At 45.5% G+C, this 24,818-nt stretch overlaps 1 protein-coding gene across 6 annotated transcripts in view; it reads left to right on the forward strand.

Moving 5' to 3' along the window:
* Positions 1-24,818, forward strand: part of CUX1 (cut like homeobox 1) — a 375,210-nt gene that overhangs the window by 172,941 nt on the left and 177,451 nt on the right. For all 6 annotated transcript variants that reach the window (XM_066382339.1, XM_066382340.1, XM_066382341.1 and 3 more), the window contains exon 3: positions 2,802-2,849. In XM_066382339.1, the coding sequence (XP_066238436.1) occupies positions 2,802-2,849 (48 nt within the window). The remainder of the gene's footprint in view (positions 1-2,801; positions 2,850-24,818) is intronic.

Below are 24,818 nucleotides of genomic sequence, written 5' to 3' on the forward strand. Positions count from 1 at the left end.
GCATCCCAGGTTGGCATCACTCTCTCAGTGGCAATTCCCTATTGATGCTCAAGTCAGTCTTTGTGCTGAGCACCCTATGGGCTGCAGAGGACACCTATGCCCTGAGCAGAGCCTATACCTGCTGTCCTCCCCACTGTACAGTATGGAGAGGTGGCCACTGTGAGGTAGGTTTGGCCCCTCCAGAAAAAGGAATGTCAGACCTGGCAAGAGATATGACCAGCTTTTGTTGTCCAACTTTGTGGAGTTTTGAGTCCTCTTGTGCCTAGGTTTTCTCAATGAAATATCGCCCAGCCTTGTGCAGGTGCTGGAGATAGGGTTGCGGGGACTAACACACTCATTCTGTGCCTTCAGGCAACCCCCAGTCTAGAGGGGAGAGGATGCACTCCTGACTATGACCACAGCCACCTCTCTAGACTCAGAAGAAACAGGAAGGAGAGCCCATGACATTAGGCCTGTCTGCTTCTAGTTCTGCATTATCTAATCCAGGCATGTTAAAAGCTTTAGGGGCCCTATATCAAGAGCCATCAGGTGCGACCAGCTGTTGGATACAGCAAGGCAGGTGCTCAGCCGACCCCAGGTCTCCCAGAGTGGCTGTGGGGGATTGACCCTAGCTCCCTGAAAAGTGAAGGGCTATCCCTGAAGCCCAGGCCTGGAAGGAGCTACGGTTCCCACAGACAAGCAGCACATATAGATTATCGTCCTTGAACTGTTCACATTTTATTTTTAAAAATTAGGTTGCCTTGGCCAGTTGTCTTTGTGGATAGAGTGTCAGCCCTGTGTATGGACATCCCTGGGTTCCATTTCCGGTCAGGGCACACATGAGAAGTGACCATCTGCTTCTCTTCTTTTCCTCTCCCCTGTTCTCTCTTTCTTCCCCTCCTGCAGCCAGTGGCTCAGTTGGTTCAAGCATCAGCCCCAGGGCAGAGGATAGCTCAGTGGTAGAACATCGGCTCTGAGTGCTGAAGATAGCTCAGTTGGACTGAGCGTTGGCCCCAGATGGGGGTTGCTGGGTGGGTCCCGGTCAGAGCACATGCGGGAGTCTGTCTCACTATCTCCCCGCTTCTCACTTACAAAAATTAGGTTAATATGATTTGTGGCCTTTTGAGAGGAAGATGTGCCGCACATCTGGGCAAGCTGTACTGGCACTCCATGGATGCCATAGCAGCGCCAGCTTCATGGAAGTGTGTTAGCTCTTTTTCCCCATGTGGATTCTCACCCTAGCACCCCACTGGAGTACACAGGAGAATACAGCCACACCTCCTTGATGAATTGTCTTCATCAAAGCAGCCTTTGTGGAAAACAAACAAACAAGTAAACTTTGTTTATTGTTTTGTGTTTGCAGTTTGACCACAGCAGCTCAGTATGACCATCCTGCCTGGTTGTCCTTTCCCAAGAGAGTGGGGGGGAGGGAAGGGCAACCAGCCCTCCCATCCCAGAGTGCCAAGGGCTCTTTCTGCCTTCACCTTCCCATTTGCAGCGTCCAGGCCATGTGACCCCCACCCCACCTCCAGCACGCATTGAACTTGCTTATGATTAGACTTCCCACCGTTCTACCTGTAGTTGCCAGGTTTCTGACAAAGAAGCATGACGTATTCCTACCACTGGCCCTTCCTGGGATCCAACAGTGATCTCTATTCTATAATTCTTCTTTGTTATCCTCTTCTCCCTCACTTTCCCTTTCGGTGTGTATTGTATCCTGTCTTTCTGAAAAGTACAGTGGGCTCATTGACATAGTGTGTTTGTTTCCTATTGTTGCTGTAACAAATTGGCATGGACTTGGTGGCTTAAAACAGCAAAACTTTCTCATCTGACTGTGCTGCAGGTCAGCATCCACAATGGGTTTTCCCGGGCTGAACTGAGGTGTTAGCCCAGTTGAGTTGCTTTCAGCGGCTCCAGGGGAGAATCGTTTTCTTGCCTTTTCCAGCTTCTGCCTGTGTGCCTTGGCTTCTGCCCCTGTGTCATTCTACCCCCCAACCCCGCTCCCATCTCGTGCCTGCTCTTGCCCTCACCCTCCTGCCTCCCTGTAAAAGGACCTGGACCTGCTTGGATAATCCAGGATAATCTTCCCTGCTTGATCCCTAACTTAATCACATCGGCAGTGTCCCTTTTCCCGTGTAACCTAGTATAGTCAGTCACAGGTTCCATGGATCAGGATGTGGTCGGACAGCTTTGGGGCCGTTATTATGCCTACCACAGATAACCTTATTTATTTAAGAAGAGACCGTTAAAGAGTTTGATTCTTTTTTTGTCATTGAATTTGGCATAAAAATATAGAAAATGACCCTAAGGAGGAAAAAAGTATTGACTTCTCCAAGGGAAATAATGAGTACTGCTGCCTTGGGATAAAATTCTCAGTGACTATATGAAACACGGTTTCAGAACAGGTGTGTCCTCCATTAACAGTGCTCAGAAGTAACAGCTAATATGCGGGACACAGTAGCGTCCATTTCAGATCCCAGTAAAAACTGCATTGTAACCCTTTCTTTTATTATAAGTAAATAGTTTCTGGCTGATATCAGCAAAAACTTTAGTCCATAGCACATTCGAAATGAGGTGTTTATAACCAGGATTTAGTAGAAATAAATCTAGTGGTCATTCTTAAGTAAGACATGGAAACGATGGGGTGCCGGTTTGGCATTATGTTGTATGAATCAAGGGACAGAACAGGGGCGGGACCAGGATTGCTCTGCGTAATGATGGTCATCACTGAATTCAAAGCTGTTTCGAGGAGGCCTTAACGAATGTTTCCCCTCTTTTTCCTTCTCAAATGGCTGTTTCCTGACCCATCCCTCTTGCTCCAGGATTTGCGCAAGCAGGTAGCGCCACTGCTGAAGAGCTTCCAAGGGGAGGTAAGCGTTTGTATTTATTTCATATTCTGAGCCACCCTTCATAGTTCATCACGCTTTCTTTTTATTCCCATTAAATAAGTACCATTAACAGAGGAAGGTGCCCACCCAGAGGGAGCCTTCCCAACTGTGCCAGCCTACCCTCATTCAAGTTCTGTGCTTCCCAGTGTGATGTGTCCACTGGGTGGCCAGAGCCTGTTAGACCACAGCCTGTAAAAGCTCATGAGCTTCCTCAGGCTCACCTGTTCACCGAGCTGGTCTGGGGGCACCGCTGTGAGGCCTCCAGAGCGGGGGGGATGGAGTGGGGCAACCTGGTGCTTTCCATGCAACTGTGTGGGGAGAGGAAATTCAATTGATTGAGCTTGAAAAAAGAGCAACTGGCAGAAGTCATGAGGAGTGAGTTTAGGCTGAACAGAGGGAAAAGTTTTCTAGGAGTGAGTTTAGGCTGAATAGGGGGAAAGTTTTTCTAATATATCCTTCCAGAGAAGGACTGGGCAAGATGGTAGGTGGCCTGCCAGTCACGAGACAGGAGCCCTGGCCACCATAGAGTAATCTCCACAAAGAGGACAGTGGAGGTGGCTGACACTCCGGCTCTTTCCCAGCCCTTTGTGTAGAGGATCAGTAGATTTTAGCCAGAAATTTTGTTATTGGTGTGGAGTTATTCATTCAGCCCGTGCTGCTTCTGTTGGAATGATGAAAGTAGTAATAATACTGAGGAAAGGAAGCGAGACTTTTTTAAAGGCTTGTAAAGAACCCATATTGGTAGGACCACAGGAATGCCCAGAGAACAGGGGGAGGGGCACGATCCAGGGAACTGAAATGACATGAATTGCCTTTTCCTCAGAAGTACCTCCCCAAACCCTCATTCTGTGCGTAAAACTGTCACCTTACACCTACCCGCATTTGATCTGATCTCTTTCTTCTACCTGTTCAGCAGCTTTGTGAGGCCCTCTGGCTTAGAGTTTCTCTACCTGAAATAGTTCAGTGTGCTGTTTTTGTTGTTTGCTTGTTTTTCTTTCTTCTTGAAAAATTTCAAGTTTACATCAAAGTAGAGAGATTAGTATAATGAACACCTGTACTCCCTTTACCCAGACTCACCACTTGTTAGCATTCTGCCACATTTGCTTCCCATCCTGTTGTTAAACATTAGAAGGTAAGCTGCAGATAGCTCCACACTGTACCCTCAAACATATGTGTATATCTCCTAAAATGGAGGATATTCTCCAACCTCTCCACACTAGCCCTGAATATCATAATTGGGAAAATTAAGACTAATTCCATGGTATCTAATATTTGGTCCAAAAATTAGATATCCCCAGTTACCCCAAATTGTGTCTTATAGCTGCCTGCCCCCAACCAGGGTTCAATCAGGTTCATGCATTGCATTTGATATATATAGCTTTCTCTACTCCCCCACCATTGTTACTATTTTTTATTACATTGAATTTTGTGTGTGTGTGGTGTTTTAGTGTTATTTTTGTTTATTTGTTTTAAGATCGAAATTATCTTATAGATTATTTCACATTCTGGATAGTAGGTTTTGTTCTGGATATATTAAATTTGAAAATACCTGAGGCCTGACCAGGCAGAGACACTGTGGATAGAGCATCAGACTAGGACGCGAAGGACCCAGGTTCGAAACTCCCAAGTTTGCCAGCTTGAGCTCAAGGGCACTGGCTTGAGCCCAAGGGCACTGGCTTGAGCAAGGGGTCACTCAATCTACTGTAGACCCCAGTCAAGGCACATATGAGGAAGCAATCAATGAGAAACTAAGGAGCCACAACAAAGAATTGATGCTTCTCATCTCTCTCCCTTCCAGTCTATCTGTCCCTTTTACTGATTCTCTCTGTCTTTATCGCCAAAAAAAAAAGAAAATACCTAAGAAACATCTAGGCTTCTTATTTGCCTATCTTTTAAAAAGTTTATTTGTAAAGTAAATATTTTTATAGTACTGTTAATTAATATTTACCAAGCCTTTGCTAATTATATTTATATTAAATAATTTATGCTTATTAGTAAGCTGGTTTTAGTAGAAGGGACTAAATCCTACTTGTTTCTGAGGAATGAACTTAGTAGCAGAGGGTACCTGGAGGTAGGGACCACACCTGCAGGGAGGATTTTCCGTGAGTAAGGCCAGAAGGCAGCATGTCTTGGTGCTTTGATGGGCATGTTCCAGTCAGCTGGTTTTTTCTAAAACGCCACCTTCTGTGATCAGAGGCTTGTTTTTATACCCTTCATTAGTGTTTACTGGGTGCATTTTATTTTTCAAATATATATATTTTTAGATCATTCCAGGGTGCTTGAGTTTCCCTTAGAAAAACATGATATTAGTGAAAAAATGTTCTTTGTCTCAGAATTTGTATAGATTACTTCCTATTTGAGATCCATAAAAGAAAACAAAACAAAATGAGGTTTTCAGACAGCAAGAAATTACCTGCAAGAGCTGGTAATTGTAGTGTGTTCGAATGTCCTGGGAAACATTCACCTCGCTGGGGCACCACTTGTGCCCCTCCATGTTTTCTTGTGGTTCTCAGGGAAAATCCAGACACCTTCCTTCCTGTGATTTATGAGACCCACGTGATTTGGTAACTGCTTACCTTCCTAGACTTCTCTCACCACTTACTACCTATCACTGGACTCAAAGCCAGTCTAAATTTCTGCCAGGCTTGATGCGCTGGGAGTCCTCGGGGGCCTCCAAGCCTTTGAATGGGCTGCTCCTTCTTCCTTCCACTTCACCTGGCTCACTCCTGTGTGGCGTCACTTCCTCAAGAAAAGTCTTCCCTGAGCCCCAGGGATAGCCAAGTTCCCTGCACCATGTGCTGCCATTGCACCCTGCACTATTTGGGACACACTTGTCATTGTGCCTGAGAGCTGCCTATGACTTTGTTCCCCATGAGTCTGTAAATGTGTGGAGGCACCCTCTGTGTCCTGTCCTATTGGCCATTGGTATTTGAAGCAAACTGGGACTAAAGTGTGTGAGCTCTCAAAAATAGTTATTGACCCAATGCTTGAACAGTGAGGTTCCTCTGGAGAAAGTTTTCAAACATTTGCCTCTATCCTTTCTTCCAGTTATGTTGCTGTTAATAAGGAACCCCCGAATATATGCTCGGGAAATACCTTAGAAAAAGGTATTTGTTGTCCTTGATTGAAAAGTTTGGAATATCATTAATCATAACAGTGACTCACAGCTATTATAGCAAAGTCATCCAATTTAACTCACACTGAAATTAGTTATTTATATTTCTAACTAAGTTTGTGTTTTTCACAAACCCAGCCAACTGATTAGTGGGGGTAAGGGGAGTAACCTAAATGGTCGGTCCAATTTAAGGCATATTTTAGGTCAATAATTTAGACAATCCTTCAGTGTAGTGTCACACTCTAGAAAAATGCTGTCTTTCAGGTTGTCTCCTTCTCTCCTCCCAGAGGATCATCGTATAGAAGGTGGAGGGGTAAGGGGTGGGCTTAGGCCTTACAACAATTACAGAAATATTTCCACAATGTCTCGACATTATTATGGGAGAGTTCTATCAATCATTCATGAAATAAATAGTTCTAATCTTTTGCAAACTTCTTCAGAATATTGTAAAAGAAAGAACAACACTTTCTAACTTACGAGGCTAATATAACCTTGATGTCAAAACCAGACAAGAACAGTATAAGAAAGGAATATTGAAGTAGACAAATTTATGAATAGATATGCAGAAGTCCTTTAAAAGATATGAGTAAATTGAATCCATCAAGTTCTGTGTATCCCAAGAGTGCTATTTGGTTTAATAGAAAAATGCATTAATGCAAATTTATTAATTATAATTTTATAATTATAAATTTACTAATTATTTATATTAATTAAATTATTGATTATAATTTATAAGTTCATTAGCAGATTAAAGAGGAAAATATTATCTCAATAATTACAGGAAAAGAATTTGGTAAAATTTAACATTCATTCATGATAAAAACTACTACCAGCAAACTAGCATTAAAGGGGAAACTCTTTAACCAAGTAAAGGTATTTATCAAAAAGCTATATCAATCATCATACTCAATGATGTTGAAAATGTTCCCTTTAAAATCAGGAACAAGATAAAAATGCCTATAATGCTACCTTACTTAACATTGTACTGGAAGTCTTAGCATGGGAGACAAGAAAAAGAAATTAAGTATAAGTATTGTCACAGAAGAAATAAAACTCATTTTTCAAGTGAGCTTCAATTATTTAACAAGGTTGCAAGATACAAAATCAATATACAAAAGTAAATACATACTTCTACATCAACAGCAAAGGGAGAAAGGATACCACTGGCGATAGCAACAGAAAATAAAGGCTACCTAGATAAAAATATAGGAAGGCATAGAAGCTCTTTCTGGAGAAAAGAATAACATTTATATTAAAGGATATTAAAGATTTAAATGGAGAGAGATGAGGTATTCAATGGTAGAAATTCCCACTATTATTAAAGATATCAGTTTCCGCCAAATTGATTATGTTGTGAGTCATTGTAGTTCTAATCAAAATTCCAAAAGGATTTTTTTATGATACTTACAAAGCTGATTTCAAAATTTATAGGAAGCTGGTAATTGTGAAGATAATAAGAACATGATGGAGGATTTGACCTATCAGATAATCAACCATAGTAATTGGCACAGGGATAGACAAATACACCCATGGAACACAATAAAGCAGTCAGAACTGACCTGTGCATACACGGAAGTGAAACACATCACAAAGAGCCTTACAGATCAGTGAGGAAAGGGTGGACATTCAATAAACAGTTCATAAGGCTATCCTTATGAAATTAAATGAAATTAGATCCCTATCTCAAGCCATATGCAAACACAAATTACAGGAAGAGACTTAAGACAAAACTTTAAACTTTTTTGAAGAAAATGCAGAATATGATGACTGGGTAAGATGACTTAAACAGAAAACCATAAAGGAAGAAATTGTTCTATTCAACTACATTAACATTTAAAAGTAAAAGCTATTTTTTTTTCCCCATGGAAAGATGTATGAGAGAAATGAAAAGATATTCCCAGGGTACTGCTAGCTCAGCTTTACCTTTGTGTGAACTAGTAAAAGGCTCTACCTTTCTCAAGACATTGTACACATCTGTTGGAAACCTGTCATAATGAAGATTCCAACCTCTTTGAATCTTTTTCAAATGCCTCTGATGTGAATGGGCGCCCTAGGGTTACACCATGCACAGATCATATGTTGGGTACCGTTGGCCACAAGTCACAAACCAGACAGTTGCCACACACATAATTGACAAGGGTTGTTATTCAGAAAATATAAAAAACATTTACCTAGTAATAAGAAAAAGACGAACATCTCAATAGCAATATGGGCCAAAGCCGTGAGTGGCTTTCTCTTAAGAGAAAATCAGAATGGTTAACAAATATATACATGAAAAGTTGCTCAACCTTGTAATCAGGGAAACAGAATAAAACAATTTAAGAGCAATTTACTTATGTCTGCCAGGTTGGCCAAAATTCAAAAGTCGAGGTAGGAGTGTAAATGCATGTAACCTTTTTGAAAACCTGTCTGGCATCAGATACTAAAGCTAACGAACATACATCGCGACAGCAGTTTCACTCCCGAGTATATTCCCTAAATAGACTTAGACGTGGGCCCCAGGAAGCATGTTCAGGAATGTTTGAAAGTAGTAAACAAGGAGAAACAACCCATTTCCATCAGCTGTAGAAAAAATAAGTAACCATGGACTACAACACAGCAGGGAAAGTGAATGAAATGCAAAACTGCAATAGCAAGTTGGTAATGTTTAGGGAAACATGTAGGTTTTTATTATATAATAGAACCACAAGGAAAAGGTTAAACAGGAAATTAAGAGTAGAGGTTATCATAGATTAGACACAAAGGAGGTTTCTAGTGTTGTAGGAATGCCCCTACTCACAGGTGCTTCTTTTGTTATTATAAGTATAAACTGTTTTCAAAAAGAAATAATTGTGCTTACAAAGCAATAGCCATATAATTCTATTTTTGTATGTCAGAAGCTGAATATTGTCTTCTCCTCCCTTTGCTTTGCATTTCATCTGTGATAAATTTTAATCTCCAGGCAAATGGATACTTCCACTGACGTTATGCACTTGGGCAGGCTGAAGGGGATAGCACATTTGTAATAATGTTCAAAATGGCATTTGTGGGACACTTAGCAGGTTTCAGCGCTGTGCTGCATGCTTTTCAAGCATATGCTCACCCAGTCTTCACAGTACTGGCAAGTACCGGCTGCATCTACCTTCCTGTCACCAGATCTCTGGAGCTGTATCTGTCTTCTCTGTTGACTTCCACTGTTGGAGAAAGCGCCCTGTCCTCAAACCCAGGCCCTTCCACATGGGCGCTGGAGCTTTCTCAGAAACCATAGTTCTGCAGCTATCCCCACTCCAGTATCTTCAGTCTCTGCTAGTTACTGGATTCTTCTCATCAGCATTTCTACAAGCACTGGTCTGTTCCATCTTGAGACAGAGACAGACAGAGAGAGATGCCAAACCTCCTTTGTCCCCCAGCCCACTTGGCCAGGCTTCTCCAAAGAGTCATCGCCATCCTGTGTGTGTTCCCATTATTCTTCAAACCATGCCAGTCTGATGTCCGCCACACTCTCCCTTGACCCTTTTATTCTCCTTCCCTCTCACCTGAGTGACATTCGGCACACCTGGCCACTCCTCTCTCCTAATAGGTTCTCTCTCTTGACAGCCCATGACATTTGCCCTCTGGGTTCTTCGTTCTGGGCTCTCTCTGGCTATTGATTTTTATAGTCTTCTTGGGCAGTTCCTTATTTTCCTTCAGACTGCTGAATCATGGCATTCTTTGCTCTATACTTTCTCAGTATCTATATGCTGAAAACTCAGATTTCTCTCTCTGACTTGGTCTTCTCTGTTCAGAGTTCCAGGCTAATGTAAGACTGCATCACTCTCTCTAGATTTTCTTTTTCTTCTTCTTCTTTTTCCCCCCCTGGGAAAGGGGGAGAGAGAGGAAGGGAGAAAGAGAAAGAGAATCATCAGCTTGTTGCTCCACTTAATTGTGCATTGATTGAAATATGCTTCTCATATGGGCACTGACTGGGAATCAAACCAGCAACCCTGGGCTCAAGTTGGTGACCCCAGGATTGAGCTGGTAACCTCAGGTTTTGAATCAGCAACCTTGGTGTTCCAGGTTGCTCCTGTATCCACCATTGGTCAGGCTCTAGATTTTCTACGTCTGTTTTGGCCTCCTCTGTATACCTAGTACCTGGCCCTAGTGAATAGGCAGTAGGTGTCCATTGGGGCGGGTGGGTTAAGCAGCAGCCCATTTTAGAGATGAAGAAACTAAACCCAGAGAGGGTAAGTACACTACCTAAAGTCACACAGGTGATAGTGGCAGACCTGAGCTCTCTGGCACCATGGGCATATTCTTTAATGTTGTGCAGTCTGATAGTTCATGGGAAGTGGGGAGGACCCCTTCTGCTGCCCCATCATCTCCATCAACCTCCCCCGTCTTGGATAAGGACCATTGGTGCTCATTTTGTATAAAGTGCTGGGTAAACGCAGCTTCAGCCTTCCCTCCCCTTCTACCCAGCCCTTCCTATATCAGATCTGGCTTTCTACACCTTGTCTCGCATAACTGTCCATAATATGTGCATACCTTTTGCCACGACCATATCTGCACCCCTCAGAGGAGTAGGGCCCAGGTTAACTGCAGACTGTGACTTCATCCCACTGTCATCTGCTGACATGGCCCACGTGAGGGCCAGTACTTATTTTCATCTTCCCTTTGTACTGGAGGTCCCCTGTAGGTATAACATACCAGCAATATTCAGAGCCGCCGTCAGGCCGTGTGAAGGCCCACATTGCCTCTGGTGCTGAGTTTTACTCTCTGATATTCATTCTTCTTCTTTTTTTTTAAATTCTGTAAAACCTTGAGAGCCAGCAATGTGTATATCTCTGGGCCAAATAGGAGCTAAGGATGTAGCCATGGATACAGATGACAAGGCCTCTACTGTCTTGGATCCTGTGTTCTAGTGAGGAGAAAGAGATAATAAGCACAGGAGTAATGTCAGGTGGTGATGGTGCTGTAGGGAAATGGATGGGAAAGTGGGGAAGTGTGGGGAGCAGAGATGGTTGTCCTGGGAGGCCTCACCCAGGAGGTGACATTGGAGGGAAGCCTGAGTGATGAGGGCGAGCCAAGCACAAAGCTGGGGAGAGTGTCCGGCAAGTGCCAGGGTTCTGAGGAGGGACAGTGCTCAGGTGACCAGAAGCCAGAAAGCAGGCCAAGGGCTGGGGCTAAAGGAGTGAGGGAAGAAGGCAGGCCGGTGTGGCCAGCAAGGGCTGGGCAGGCAGGGTCTGGGGGGCCATGCTGGTGAGCTGCTTTCAAAAGCTGTGGTCCAAAGAAGCAGTCTGAGTGCAGTGGGAAGCAAAGGCCCTGTGCACACTTGATGGATTTTAATCAAATAATAGATAAAATGGATTAAACTGGGTAAATAATCCATGAATTAGTTGAAAGGGAAGGGACTAAGAGTTTCAAGGATGTCCTGTGGCCCATATCTGCTGCGCTGTAACATATTTAAGTGTTCAGATCTAAAGGCCATGTCTAAATAAAGCCAGGGTGTCCGAGTGCTTTACTTCAAAGGACATTTCACAGGGAGTTAGAGGACCTGGGAGCCTGCCCAGGGACTGCCACTCACTCTTCTGTGACCTCGGGGAGCTCCCAGGCCTCTTTCTGCCTGACTTGACTCATCTGTACAGTGAGCGGGTGAGCACGGTGGTCAGGGGCCGAGTGGTGGGGGGCATAGCTCTGAAGTCTAGCACGAGCCAGTGGACTGATTAATACTTGGGTTGACTGTCATCAGCAGAGGGGACTCATCTAGCAGTTGGAGCTATTCAAAAATGGAATGAACTGCCATCTAAGGTAGTGAGTTTCCATTACTGGAAGTATTAAAACAAGGGCCAGAGGACCACCTGTCAGGGATATGGTCAGCTCTTACCCATTCTTTTTCAAGGCCCAACCCAAATGCCATACCCTCCAGGTCCTCCCCAGATACCCATCAGAAACAAACTCTTCTCATCTTTGGTAGGGTTCCGTGTGTATCTCTCTCCTGACTTTGAGCCTGAAGACACTCTGCCTTACAGTTTTTGGAATACAGTTCAACTTGCCCCATAATAAGCCTTAAGCTTCTGAAAACTAGAGGGTCGTAACTGTGTGTGCACGTGCATGTACACATGTTTATGTCCCCATCATGTCTGTATGTAAGTGTTATAGGCAGGATGGTATTAGAGAAGATTGGGCCAGATTGATGGTTCCTAAAGCTGGTACTCAGCTGGACCAATTCCAGAGTCAGCTCCCTGCGCTTACCTGCCTCCCCTACAGGTTCTGATTTGTCGGGCCTGGGGTAGGACCTAAGAATCTAATTTTATGAAGTCCACCCTGACTCTCATTTGTAACTGGTTGTAGGAACCACTGGGCTAGGTTCCCTCCAAGGGCAATTCCTCCTCCAGGTCAACTTCTGTGATTTAGTTTAAAATGTATTTCCAAGTTTCATATCCTTGGCTTCCTGCTCTCACCAGACTGGTCTATTTACTGTACCCTGAACATGCCTTGTGGTTTCCTACCTCTGACCTTTTCCTAAAGTCATGGCCTCCATTACTATAACCGTTTGCTCTTCCTCACCTGTAAAAATCACTTCCATCCTTTAAGACCTAACTGAAAGTTCGCCTTCCTTGTTCCTTTTCCTTACCAACTCAGCCTGGTTTTAATTTTCTTTCGAGAGTCTGCATTGTCTCTTAGGCCTTGTATCGTTTCTCCCTTCCAAGCTGTTTAGTAAGACGTTCGCAGCTAAATTTCTCCCTTCCTCTCGCTTTCTCCTTCATTGGTAAGTACTCAGTGAGTACTTACCTCGCTGTGTGCGAGGCTCCGCACAGGATTCCTAGTGACCCACAAGAAATATAAGGCTGGTTCCCCTCCCAGGGGTGTCAAAGGTATCTGCAAGTTTGGGACGCCATGTCCCTCCCAGGTGAGTACGGAGCGGACCAGGCCCCGAGGACAGTGATAGGCTCTGGCTGGAGGACCGAGGAGGCTTCATGAGAACCCCGGCATAACCTACTGTCCTGACCCCGTTCCTGGCAGGACTTCCTTCCTTCTCACCCAACACAGTCCTCTACGGACTCTCGGGCCTTTTTACTTGTGACAGTTGAGGTGATGGTGGTGGCACTTGTGCTAGTTGTGGTGGTGATGGTGCGTTTTAATTATCTTCCAGTGAAATCCGAAGGCCTGGCATTACAGTGTCTATCTGAAGGCTTGCTCCATGATGGCTCAATTAGGAGAGCAGTAGGGCTGTGGTTCAATATTCAGGCCAGCTTCCTAATTGAAAACACATTTTCTTTTCCAAAGCTGCAGCTGGTTTGGTTCTGCTCATGCAGAAAAGGATATAACCTTGCATAACATAGGAAATGAACGGTTGAGAGAGAAGCCAAATTCAATTTCAGTCAGATATGTTGAGGCTAAGCCCATGATCTATGGAAGCAGGGGAGCGAGCCGCGTGCATGTGGAAAGGGGCGCACTCAGCAGTCTATTAATCACGGCCGCCCGCCCGGCGCTGCCGCCACCGCCGGTGCCACCGCGCCAGCGCCGCTCCTCCGACGGGCTGGAGAGCAGCCAAGCACTCCAGAAGTTAACCTCTTAAAGACCCAGAGCTGCTTTCTGTTGAATAAATGTAATTTTGTGGTCAGAAATAAATGCTTGTGATGTAGCAGGAGCTTTGAAAACAACAGAGAGCCAAAGCTATTACAAATTGCTCTGTGTTGTGGAAGTCAACAGCATACATCAAAATTCCGAGTGTACGGCAAATTGATTTCGGCCCAGAGCTCTGCAGCTATTCAATAAAAGTCCTATTAAGCCATTGTATGTAATGAACAATCCAGAGCAAATCTAATATTTTCAGTAGATAATGATTTTTAACATCCTCTCAGTAACCATCGCTAGAGTTCTTGGATGTTGACAGCGCATACCCACGTGTGGCGGGCCCTCCTCAGCTTTCTGCGGGAAGGCCAGGTACCCCTGAGCACAGGCTCCCTAAGGGCTCAGCAGCAGACTCTGCTCCTGAAGAAGGGCAGAGAGGGTTCCGGAGTCCCAAGGTCTGGTACACAGTCAGTGCCTGGGAAATGTTTGTTGAATTGAAATGAACGGAGTTGAAATGGAGAAAAGGGATCTCAAAGAGCTCTTTAATAAATTAGTAAAATGACATGTTGACAGAGTTGATCTGAGGCTAAAAGACTAGAAGGTCACAAGTAAGGTATTCGAGGTCCCGCATGACGAAGAAACTGATGCCAGTGCCCAGAGAAAGCCCCAGGAATCACCCATTGCTCCTTGACAGCTCAGGAAACAGGTTGTGTGTCAGGGAACCCACGCTGATGAGCCACCAAAGTGGTCTTGTGCCCAGCTGATTAGGAGCCACCTCAGCAGGGGCTACCATGCCCTCCTTGGTGCTGGGACCCTGGTCACACTGAATTATACCCCACTCTTCATTGTCAGTCTGCCCTTCCAGGCTGTAAACTTCTGGAGGACAAGATTTACTCATTCGCTCTTTCATTCAGTATTTACTGAACATCTACTGCATGCCAGGCTGGACCTGAACTAGACCCCGGCGTGTGGTAGTGAGTAATTCATGCAGATGCCGTTTTCATGGAGCTTGGCTGTAGAGCAGGATCTGTATTCCCATGTGGCACAAAGTTGGCCTCTGATAAAGGATATATGGATCGATGGATTGGATGGGCAGGTGGGGGATAGATGAGAATGGACAGAAGGAAAGTTAACACCCCCAGTGTACAAATCAAAAACATTCTCTATCAATAAAAAAGGCTCTGTTCTGGCTATGTGCACTCCTAGCGCCATTAAGGGAATCATGTGATACCAGAGGCAGTTGTGGTAATAAGGTAAGAGCACTGGACCTAGACTTAGTAGGCCCAAGTTTGAGGCCTGACTTGCCTCAAGTCAGTGACCTTGACCTTCACCAAATCAACCAACCTTTCAGTGCCTCTGTTTCCTCATATGATAAATGTGACAGTTTGGGTGAATAGATTTGAATGAGGATTAGAAGTAGCATTTGTAGGAATAGACTGACTCTAATAGGTGGCTTTTTCCTGGACTAAAATTATTCAGCTGTAATGTTCAGTCATATAGTATTTACTTGAATACTGTGGAATTTAAATTACTAGAGTATTTTATTTTCTGCAAATCTCTCTTCCCTTGGAAAAACTCAATCTGGATGTTAATTAGGTTTTACTAATGTTCCATCAATTTAATGCAGTAATTCCTTAAATGAAACTGACACCAAGGACCAGATGGTCAAAAGGAGGATTGTGAACGTATGTGCATGGCTCTAGGGAGGGAGCACGGAGACACTCATCAGCTGCACAGGCCACGTTCCACCTCTCCCCGATCTGTTTCAGACTGCACCCTGCTCTCTTTGCCAATAATTATTTGCATAGCATTCTACATTTACAAATCACCACGTCTATGATTTTATGCAGCCCTCTCCACCACCCTGTGCTGGAGACATTATCATCAACCAGAATGACTGGGTGGGAGAGCAGTCGTGAGTGTGAAGAACAGAGTGGGTGCCTGGAGCTGAGGTCTGTGGCTCCCAGTTCCAGGCTCTGGGTTCCCTCAAGCCTCATTATATCCATCCAGATGCCACCCTCTTGTCACTACATACTCGTCACCTCCAGGAAGTGTTCCCAGACTGAAGGAGCCCATGCCCAGTAACTTTCAGTCTCATACACTGGTTAGCCACCTGCACAGACAAGCCACAGGACAGCCCTTAAGATCCAGATTGGACTGAGCAAGGCCCTGAGTTGGAGCCCAGATGTTTGGACTTGATCGAATACTATTCCTCTCCCCTCTGTGGAAGGGGACATGACCACTGTTCATTTAAAAACAAAAATTCAGGCTTGGTGTCTGTTTCATCCCTACCCCTTTAAGTGCAGCTTTTAGAGCCTTCTGAGTGCCAGCCAGAAGGAACAGACTTCGCCCTCTTGCTCTGCTCATGCTTGGAGCTGCTTCTCGGCCTCTTCCTGGCCCCCTCTCCCAGGCCACCAGTGAGGACCCTATGTGGCAGGACTGGGGGTGAATCCAAGCCCTCTGGTAGGAACTGGAAACAAGCAGGAGAGCAGGTTCCTCTGCGAATGCAGCCTGGGGTGGGGTGGGGTGGGGTGTGTGTGTGAAGGAGAATGTCTCTTTAGCTCCACCTGTGCGCCAGAGCTTCACGTGTGTTACCTCGTGTAGTCTGCACAGCCGCTCCACCCCGAGAGCTTCCATGATCACTGCTGTAGAAAGGATGAAACGGACCCAGAGAAATCAGTAACTTGCTTGAAGCCACATAGCTCATCAGCCTTAGACTGAGGCTTGAATTCCAATGTCTGGCTCTAAAGCCTGAAAGCTTGAGAAGTGTCTTAAAACTGCTTCAGAAGTAGGAGGGGGGGAGATTATACTTTCTTCTCCAGCATAACAAGAAGAGAGAAATTTACCAGGTAACTGTGGGAGCAGAAACGGAAAAAGACCTGTTTCTAGGGCTGTTAGGGGAAGAAGCTGGGGACCTACCTGAGACAGAGCTGTGCTCCTCAGGGAGCCCCTCCAGCTCCTGGTTCGGATTCCACCCTGTCCTAAGAGCCCCGTCCCCCAAGCCCCATTCATCCTCCAACCATTGCTATTTGGGGGCTTTGGAGAGCAAGTGGAACCCAGCATCCTTCCCGGCACACTGAGCATATTCTGTTGAAAAGCAGCAGACCGTGCTGCATGCAGCCCTCGGAGCACAGTAACGTCTGTGGTGGGCACTCAGGGACGCTGGCCCAGCACCTTGAGGGGCGTGGGAGCAGACTCCGGGCACTGGGCACAGTCACTGCTTCCTCCGTTACTCTTTCCTGGCTTCCCTTCAGTGTTCCCGCCTGCCCCTCAGGTGGCTTCTTCCTGGGGAGGCAGCTCAGAGTGTAACAGAAAACCACACAGCCCTGGCTCAGGAAGCTCATTTGGTTCCAGTGTCATCCTGATATATGATTGTCAGGACACATAAAAGAATCAACCAATGAATGCATAAATAAGTGGAACAACAAATTAATGTTTCCCTCTCTCTCTCCCTCTCTCCTTTTCCTTTTCTCTCCCTCCCCTCTCTCTCTCCCTCTTCTCCCCCCCCTCTCCCCTCTTCCTCTCTCTTCCTCTCACTCTCACTCCCTCTCCCTCTCTCTCTCTCCTCCCCCACCAAAATCAATAAATAAAAAGAAAACCAAACAGAAGAATCACAGGTTTTGAAACCAGACAGATCTAGATTTGAATTCTGATATCATCATTCTCTAGTATGACTTTGAATGAGTCATTTTAGCATTTCTGCGTCTCATCCTTGTAATAGACAGTCTGCCCTGTAGAGTAGAGACATCATGTGTATATATTTAAAGATCTCGCTATAGAGGAGTGCTGGATAAATGGCAGTTCTGGTTCGACCTCTTAAATTTTAGTGCTCCCCTGGGATTAGCCCTGACCTCTGAGGCTCGGACTGCACACCTCCATCCCTGGTCCCTGAGTAGCCTCATCAAGACCACTTGAAGGCTGATGGTTCCCAACCTTTGTCTCAGATCTGGGCCTTTCTTCCAACTTCAGGTGACCCTGGAGCTCCCCCTTTGGGCTTCTCACAAACTTAAAACTTTCACCTACCCTCAAACACATCCACCTCTGCATTCCTCATCTCAGAGGTGACCAGCCTCTGTCACCCTGGCCAGAACTCTGGAAGGACCCGTGTCTGCCTTTAGATGCTGTGAATTCTGCTTTCTTCACCTCACTCAGCTCGGCTCCCACCTTCCTGGCACACAGATTTCTTCATCTCATTCCTTCTCTGCCACTACCGCCCTTCCACCATCTCCAACCTCCTGTGGTGGCATCCCATCCAGAGTGATCATTTCATGTCACTGCTAACTGGCACTCTCAGGGACTCCCAGTACCTTTCAGCATGAAGCTGCCGTGCCCTGGCCTGGCCGAGCAGCCTGCCTGCGCCTTCAGCCTCCCGCCTCCCAGTACCTTTCAGCATGAAGCTGCCGTGCCCTGGCCTGGCCGAGCAGCCTGCCTGCGCCTTCAGCCTCCCGCCTCCCAGTACCTTTCAGCATGAAGCTGCCGTGCCCTGGCCTGGCCGAGCAGCCTGCCTGCGCCGTCAGCCTCCCGCCTCTCTGCTCAGCCCTCTGCTCCAGGCACTGCGGGTCTTGCGCTTCTCTGAACAGGCCCTTCTTACAGCATGTCTCTGTCTCTGCTTGGACTCCCTTCCCCCGAGGCTTTGTCCCCTACCCCGCAGGAAGCTGATCTTCTGTCATCTTTAAAACTCCCTTAAGTGTGCACAACACGACATACAGAACAGTATCTATAATATTCTACCATTTGTCTGTTTCTTTAAAAGAAGACATTGTGTGTTCACAGATGCTTAGAAATGCAAAAAAAATTTTTTTTGGAAAGATACACAAGAGAATCATTTGCCTGTTGCCAGGCATCTGGGTGACAGGTGGACATGGATAGGAAGGAGACCTACTTTTCACTGTATAGCTATATCTGGGGGGGGGCAGGTATTTTTATTCTTACAATTAAAATGGTTTTAGTTTATTCACAATGTTGTACAAACATCACCTCTATCTAATTTCAAAACATTTTTATTACCTCAAAAAGAAAACCCGGCCCTGGCCGGTTGGTTCAGTGGTAGAGCATCAGCCTGGCGTGCAGAAGTCCTGGGTTCGATTCCCGGCCAGGGCACACAGGAGAAGCGCCCATCTGCTTCTCCACCCCTCCCCCTCTCCTTCCTCTCTGTCTCTCTCTTCCCCTCCCGCAGCCAAGGCTCCATTGGAGCAAAGATGGCCTGGGCGCTGGGGATGGCTCCTTGGCCTCTGCCCCAGGCGCTAAAATGGCTCTGGTCAACAGAGCGACACCCCCTGGTAGGCAGAGCGTAGCCCCTGGTGGGCATGCCGGGTGGATCCCGGTCGGGCGCATGCGGGAGTCTGTCTGACTGTCTCTCCCCGTTTCCAGCTTCAGAAAAATACAAAAAAAAAAAAAGGAAAGAAAACCCATACCCATCAGCAATCACTCCCATTCAGCCCATCCCCAGCAACCACTAATTTACTTACTTTCTGTCTGTAGATTTGACCATTCTCAACATTTCGTGTGATCTTTTGTGATTTCTTTCACTTAAGACTATTGTTTTTAAAATGTATTGATGTAGGCCCTGGCCGGTTGGCTCAGTGGTGGAGCGTCGGCCTGGCGTGCAGAAGTCCCGGGTTCGATTCCCGGCCAAGGCACACAGGAGAAGCGCCCATCTGCTTCTCCCCCCTCCCTCTCTCCTTCTTCTCTGTCTCTCTCTTCCCCTCCCGCAGCCAAGGCTCCATTGGAGCAAAGATGGCCCGGGCGCTGGGGATGGCTCTGTGGCCTCTGCCTCAGGCGCTAGAGTGGCTCTGGTCGCTGCATAGCAACGCCCTGGATGGGCAGAGCATCGCCCCCTGGTGGGCGTGCCAGGTGGATCCTGGTCAGGCGCATGCGGGAGTCTGTCTGACTGTCTCTCCCCGTTTCCAGCTTCAGAAAAATACAAAAAAAAAAAAAAGTATTGATGTAGAAATGTACCTCCTTCCTTTTTATGGCTGAAAAATAACCCATTGCATAGATACGCCACATTTATCCGTTATCTGTTGATGGCCATTTTGATTTTGCCACCTTTGGCTATTATGAATAGTTCTACTTTGAACATTTATGTACAATTTTATGCATGGGTATATATTTTCATTTTTATGTGCTTATTGGCCATTTGTATTTCTTCTTTAGAGAAATAATGTATTCAGATCCTTTGTGTGTGTGTGTGTGTGAGAGAGAGAGAGAGAGAGAGAGAGTCAGAGAGAGGGACAGATAGACAGGAAGGGAGAGAGGTGAGAAGCATCAATTCTTCATTGTGGCTCCTTTAGTTGCTCATTGATTGCTTTCTCATATGTGCCTTGACTGGGGGGCTATAGCAGAGTAAGTGACCTCTTGCTCAAGCCAGTGTCCCTGGGCTTCAAGCAAGCGACCATGAGGTCATGTCTATAATCCCACAATATAGCCAGTGACTCCACATTCAAGCTGGTGAGCCCTTGCTCAGGCCAGCGACCTCGGGGTTTCAAACCTGGGTCCTCTGCATCGCAGTCCAACACTATATCCACTGCGCCACCGCCTGGTCAGGCCCTTTGTCCATTTTTAATTTAGTTATTTGTCTTCATTGTTGAGTTACAAGAGATTTTTATGTATTCTGGATACTAATCCCTTTTCCAGTTAGATGATTTGCAAAATGTTCTTCCATTCTGTGGCTTGTCTTTTTCATTTTCTTTTCTTTTTTTAATATTTTCATTGATCTGAGAAAGAGAGAGAGAAGGGAGAGGGAAAAGGGAGGGGAGAAAAGAAGCACCAACTCCTTATTTTATTAGTTGTTCCATTTAGTTGTGTACTCATTGATTGCTTTTTTTTTACATGCCCTGATTTGGGGTCAAACCTGTGACCTCTGGTGCACTGGTTGACACTATCCACTGAGCCACCCAGCCAGGGCCTTTCAGTTTCTTGATGGTATCCTTTGCAGCACAGAAGTTTTAAATTTGATGAAATCCAATTTATTTTTATTTTTCTCCTTGTGTTTATGCTTTTGGTGTCATATCTAAGGTCATGAAGATTTATACCTGCATTCCCTTTTAAGAGTTTTGTAGTTTTTAGCTCTTACATTTTGGTCTTTGATTCATTTTGTTAATTTTTATGCACAATGTGAGGTAGGGTTTAAGTGTGTTCTTTTGCATCTGCACAACCAGTTGTCCCAGCATCGTCTGTTGAAAGGCTGTTCTTTCCCCCATGGAATTGTGTTTTTACTCGTGTCAAAAGTCAGTTAACCATAATGTGAGGCTGTGTTTCTGGACTCTGTTCCATTGATCTAACTATATGTCTGTCCTTATGTCAATGCCACAGTTTGGCTAATTTAGCTTTATACGAAGTTGTTAAGTGTGAATCCTCAACTTTTTTTTTCTTTTGAAGTTTGTTCTGGCCCTTCTGGGTCCTCTGCATTTCCATATGAACCTTAGGACCAGCTTGCTAATTTCTGCAGTGGAGCCAGCTAGAATTTTGATAGCCATTTCATTGACTCTGTAGATTGATTTGGGATTTTTGCCATCTTAACAATATTAAGTCTTCCAATCCATAAACGTTTCTTAATTTCACTTTCAGATGGATTATGGCTAGTGTATAGAAAGACAGTTGATTTGTGTGTATTGATCTTGTACTGTGCAACCTTGCTGCATGCTATATATGTTTTTATACCTTTAAACTTTTCTACTATATATATATATGTTATCTGTTCACAAAAATAGTGTTTAAAAATCTCAGGCACTCACCATCTCTGGTTCACCTGTGGAGAGGTGGAGGGACAGTACCAGCCATCCTGAAGCCCTGGGAATAGCAGTGGGAGGTCCTGGCCCCAGAGAATAGGACGGCACACCACCAGGCACATTTGAGGCACTCCTTAAACGACTTGATTGACCAGGTGAAGGACTGAACAAGCCCATAAGTGACACAGGCAGGTGGCACATTACACCTCACACTTCGAAAGCTTTTTGCAGAGATTTCCTGCTGTGAAGCTGTGATCTGCCTTCCTGTAGCTGCTACCTGTTGATTCTGGGTTTGTTCCCTGGGGAGAGAGAAGATAGCTAATCCTTCCTCCCCAAAGGAGCCCTTTAGATACATGTGGACAGCCAGACTGCCAGATGGACGTCAAAGGGCTTTGTAACCTGTAAAGGAAGGTAGAAATGCTTTTTGCTGTTTTTATTGTCTTTTCTATTACTGTCACACTGTCCTCTGCCACAGGTCTCTTCTCCATGACCTCCACGTCGTCATTTCCTCTCTCGTTCTTCAGGGCACTCCTTCTAGACTTCTCCAGTTATCTTTTCTGAGAAATTTGGGGGGTGGGGGTAGTTAAGGAATACTTCTGTCAGTATAAGATGCAATTTTGTGTCATTGCCCAGGTCTACACTGCATTGCTTTTGTAACTGGTCCACCCTGCTTTGAGCAGAATAGGGATCTCCACTAAGTCCTGTTCAGTCCTCTGTGGTGAGGAGTATTGTGCAAATGATCCACCGAACTCCGTCTGGGCGTCACAAATCATGAAGGCATGTGACCTTAAGAAACAAAGCTGGTGGTAGTAGTGAGCTCCCCTGCCCATTTGCAATCTCTTCTCTCCACATGCTCCAGGGGTGACCAGGTGCTGGGAGACAGGCTCCCTCCACACCGGGTCATCCCTGGTCACCCCTGGTCACCCCATAGAACTTTTACAATGCCAAGACTAGTACTTGCCAAACATTAAGTAAATGTGTACTTAGAGGAGGTTTACTGGGCTCTGCAACTGTGACCTTCCTTCAGAAAATGTGCCTGTTCCTTTTACATGGCTGTGTTCAGTTAAAATCAGAACTCTGAAGCTGTGGCCGCATCATGTCTGTTTTGGGCAGGACCTTGGCCATTCTCTGCTGACTTCTTCTGGTTCTACGTCGCTCTTCAAATCATGTTTTGCTCTTGAAAGAATTCTGCAGACAGACATAGAATGAGACAAAAGTCTTCTCTCATATCCCTGGAGCTCTTACTGATTCTTATTGGCTTCTAGTCCAGCAGTACATCGATGTAAGTTCTGTTAATGGGCTGTGTTTATTTCTAAATCATTAGCCTGTAAATTCCCAGGGTGCAGGCTAGTGGATTGTTTATGAGTGTGCTATTGCCACTGGTATCTTAAATGTTGTTTAAGTGTCTCTGTCCCCTAAGACTTGAATCATTTTTGGCTTTCTACTTGGTTTGACAGCAGAAGGGGACAGCCTGTGGTTTAGTGGAGAAAGAATTCTGGATTTGGATTTTTTGAGGAATGTTACTGCTATTTTTTACTCAGTTTCTGTATATTCCACACCGTACTGGATACTTGATGTGGGAGGTTCTCACATTTTATTTTCACGACACCTCAGTAAAGGGAATTATTCACCAAATTGATGAAGAGACCAGGGCTTTAAAAGTTTAAGTAATCCACCTTCAGGTCATTCAGTGATCAGGGCTGGATTCAAACCCAAGTCTTCCTTCAAGCACATGGCCCCGGGCCCCATGACCAGCCTCAGTGCGCTGTGCTGGGGCGTCGGCACATCCTTTGTGGGAAGGTGGTTTCAAAGCCTAGCTTAGGGGCCTGGTTCTGAGTGACTGGGTCGGTTATTGCACCTGAGGAATGGTACTGCTGATACAGCGGCTCCTTTACCATTCACAGCAACCCAGATTTATTTTCCCCATCTGCAGACAAAGAAACTGAGGCCCAGAGAGGTTAAGTCAGTGGCGGAGGTACTATTCCTCGTTTGTGCTGGAGCAGGGACCCAACCTGCTTTTCCCCCGTTGTTTCCAGGCCCTCGGCGCTATGTGGCACTGTGTGGCACCGTGAGGCGCAGCCACACCCTGCACAGATGGGCCTTCTCCATATCAGAATGCATAGCGGTGGGCACGCTTCAAGACCAGTCTTTCTGTTTCTTACTTTTTTGGTGATTCTAGCTCTTGTGAAAGTCCACACCATTGTCTGTATCTGTGCCTCAGAGCTGATGTGACAAGGCCCCCTGTGTGTGACCTATGGGGGTGGACCAGCTGGGCAGTGTTGGGGCGCCTACAGCAGCCCGCTGATTGTACCGCCATGTGCAAATGAAAGCATCTTTTCACTGTGAACTGAGTGTGCAACAGTTGTGGTACACAGACTGAGTCCAGCCTCAGGCTGGGCTTGGAGTCACCAGGGGACAGGCAGACACTCAGTAATACAGCTGCAGGAATATTCCAGGCCCGTCGAGTGCCAGGCTCAGTCCTAGGCCCTTTGCACACTTCCTTTTTAATACAGTAACCACCCCTCCCCACTTATCCACATTTCACTTTCCATGGTTTCAATTACTTGAGGTCAACCACAGTCTTAAAATATTAAATGAAAGAGGCCAGAAATAAACAATTCATAAGTTTTAAGTTTTGTGCCATTCTGAGTATATGCACGCCATCCCACTCCGTCTGCCCTGGACTCGGGTCCTCCCTTCGTCCAGCATCTGCATGCTGTAGACACCCCTCCTGCAAGTCACTTAGTAGCTGTCCTGGTTATCGGATCAACTGTCATAGTATCTCGGCGCTTGTGTTTCATGTAACCCTAGTACTGTCACATAACTTCACCTAACTTTTTATTATAGTATATTACACATATACTGTATATGTATACATATACAGCATATGTACATGTTCACATAACATTTATTACAGTATATTGTTGTAATTGTTGGTAATAGCTTACTGCCTAATTTATAAATTAAACCTTTATCATAGGTATGTATATATAGGGAAAATACATGGTGTGTATGGGAATCGGTACTCTCTTCCTTTTCAGACATCCACTGGGGGTCTTGGAATGTATCCCTTGAGAATATGGGGGGATGACTGTACTTACCAAAAGCCCATGAAGAGATCTTATTTTTCTCTACTTTAGAGAGACATCACCTGGCTAGTTCATCTTGAACCCCCATGCCCCTCCCTTCTCTCTCCCCTACAGACATTTACCTCACTGGGGTTCTCTTGTTTTGACAAGAACAGTTTGCTCTTCCCTAAACTAGATCACAGCTTGGCTGTCATGACTTCCTACTTTTTAGACTACTAGACTAAACTCTAATGGGTAGTAAAAGCTTTTCTTAAAGCTTTTAATTATAGGAAACTGCTTTCTCTACTCTGATCTTCCAAAGTAATCAATGCTGCATAATTTAATAGTGAGTTTCAAGGAATCCCTTGGCCTTGTGCAGCCTTCTTTGCCTGGAATCCACCCTTGTTCATTCACAGACATGTCCCAGGCCACCTCCTCTGCTAGTGAAGACCTGGGGCCTCAGAATGGAGAGAGGAAGCGCCCCTACCCCAGCCTGGGACAGACC

The sequence above is a fragment of the Saccopteryx leptura genome, chromosome 4 (genome assembly GCF_036850995.1).
Source record: "Saccopteryx leptura isolate mSacLep1 chromosome 4, mSacLep1_pri_phased_curated, whole genome shotgun sequence".
Lineage (NCBI taxonomy): Eukaryota > Metazoa > Chordata > Mammalia > Chiroptera > Emballonuridae > Saccopteryx > Saccopteryx leptura.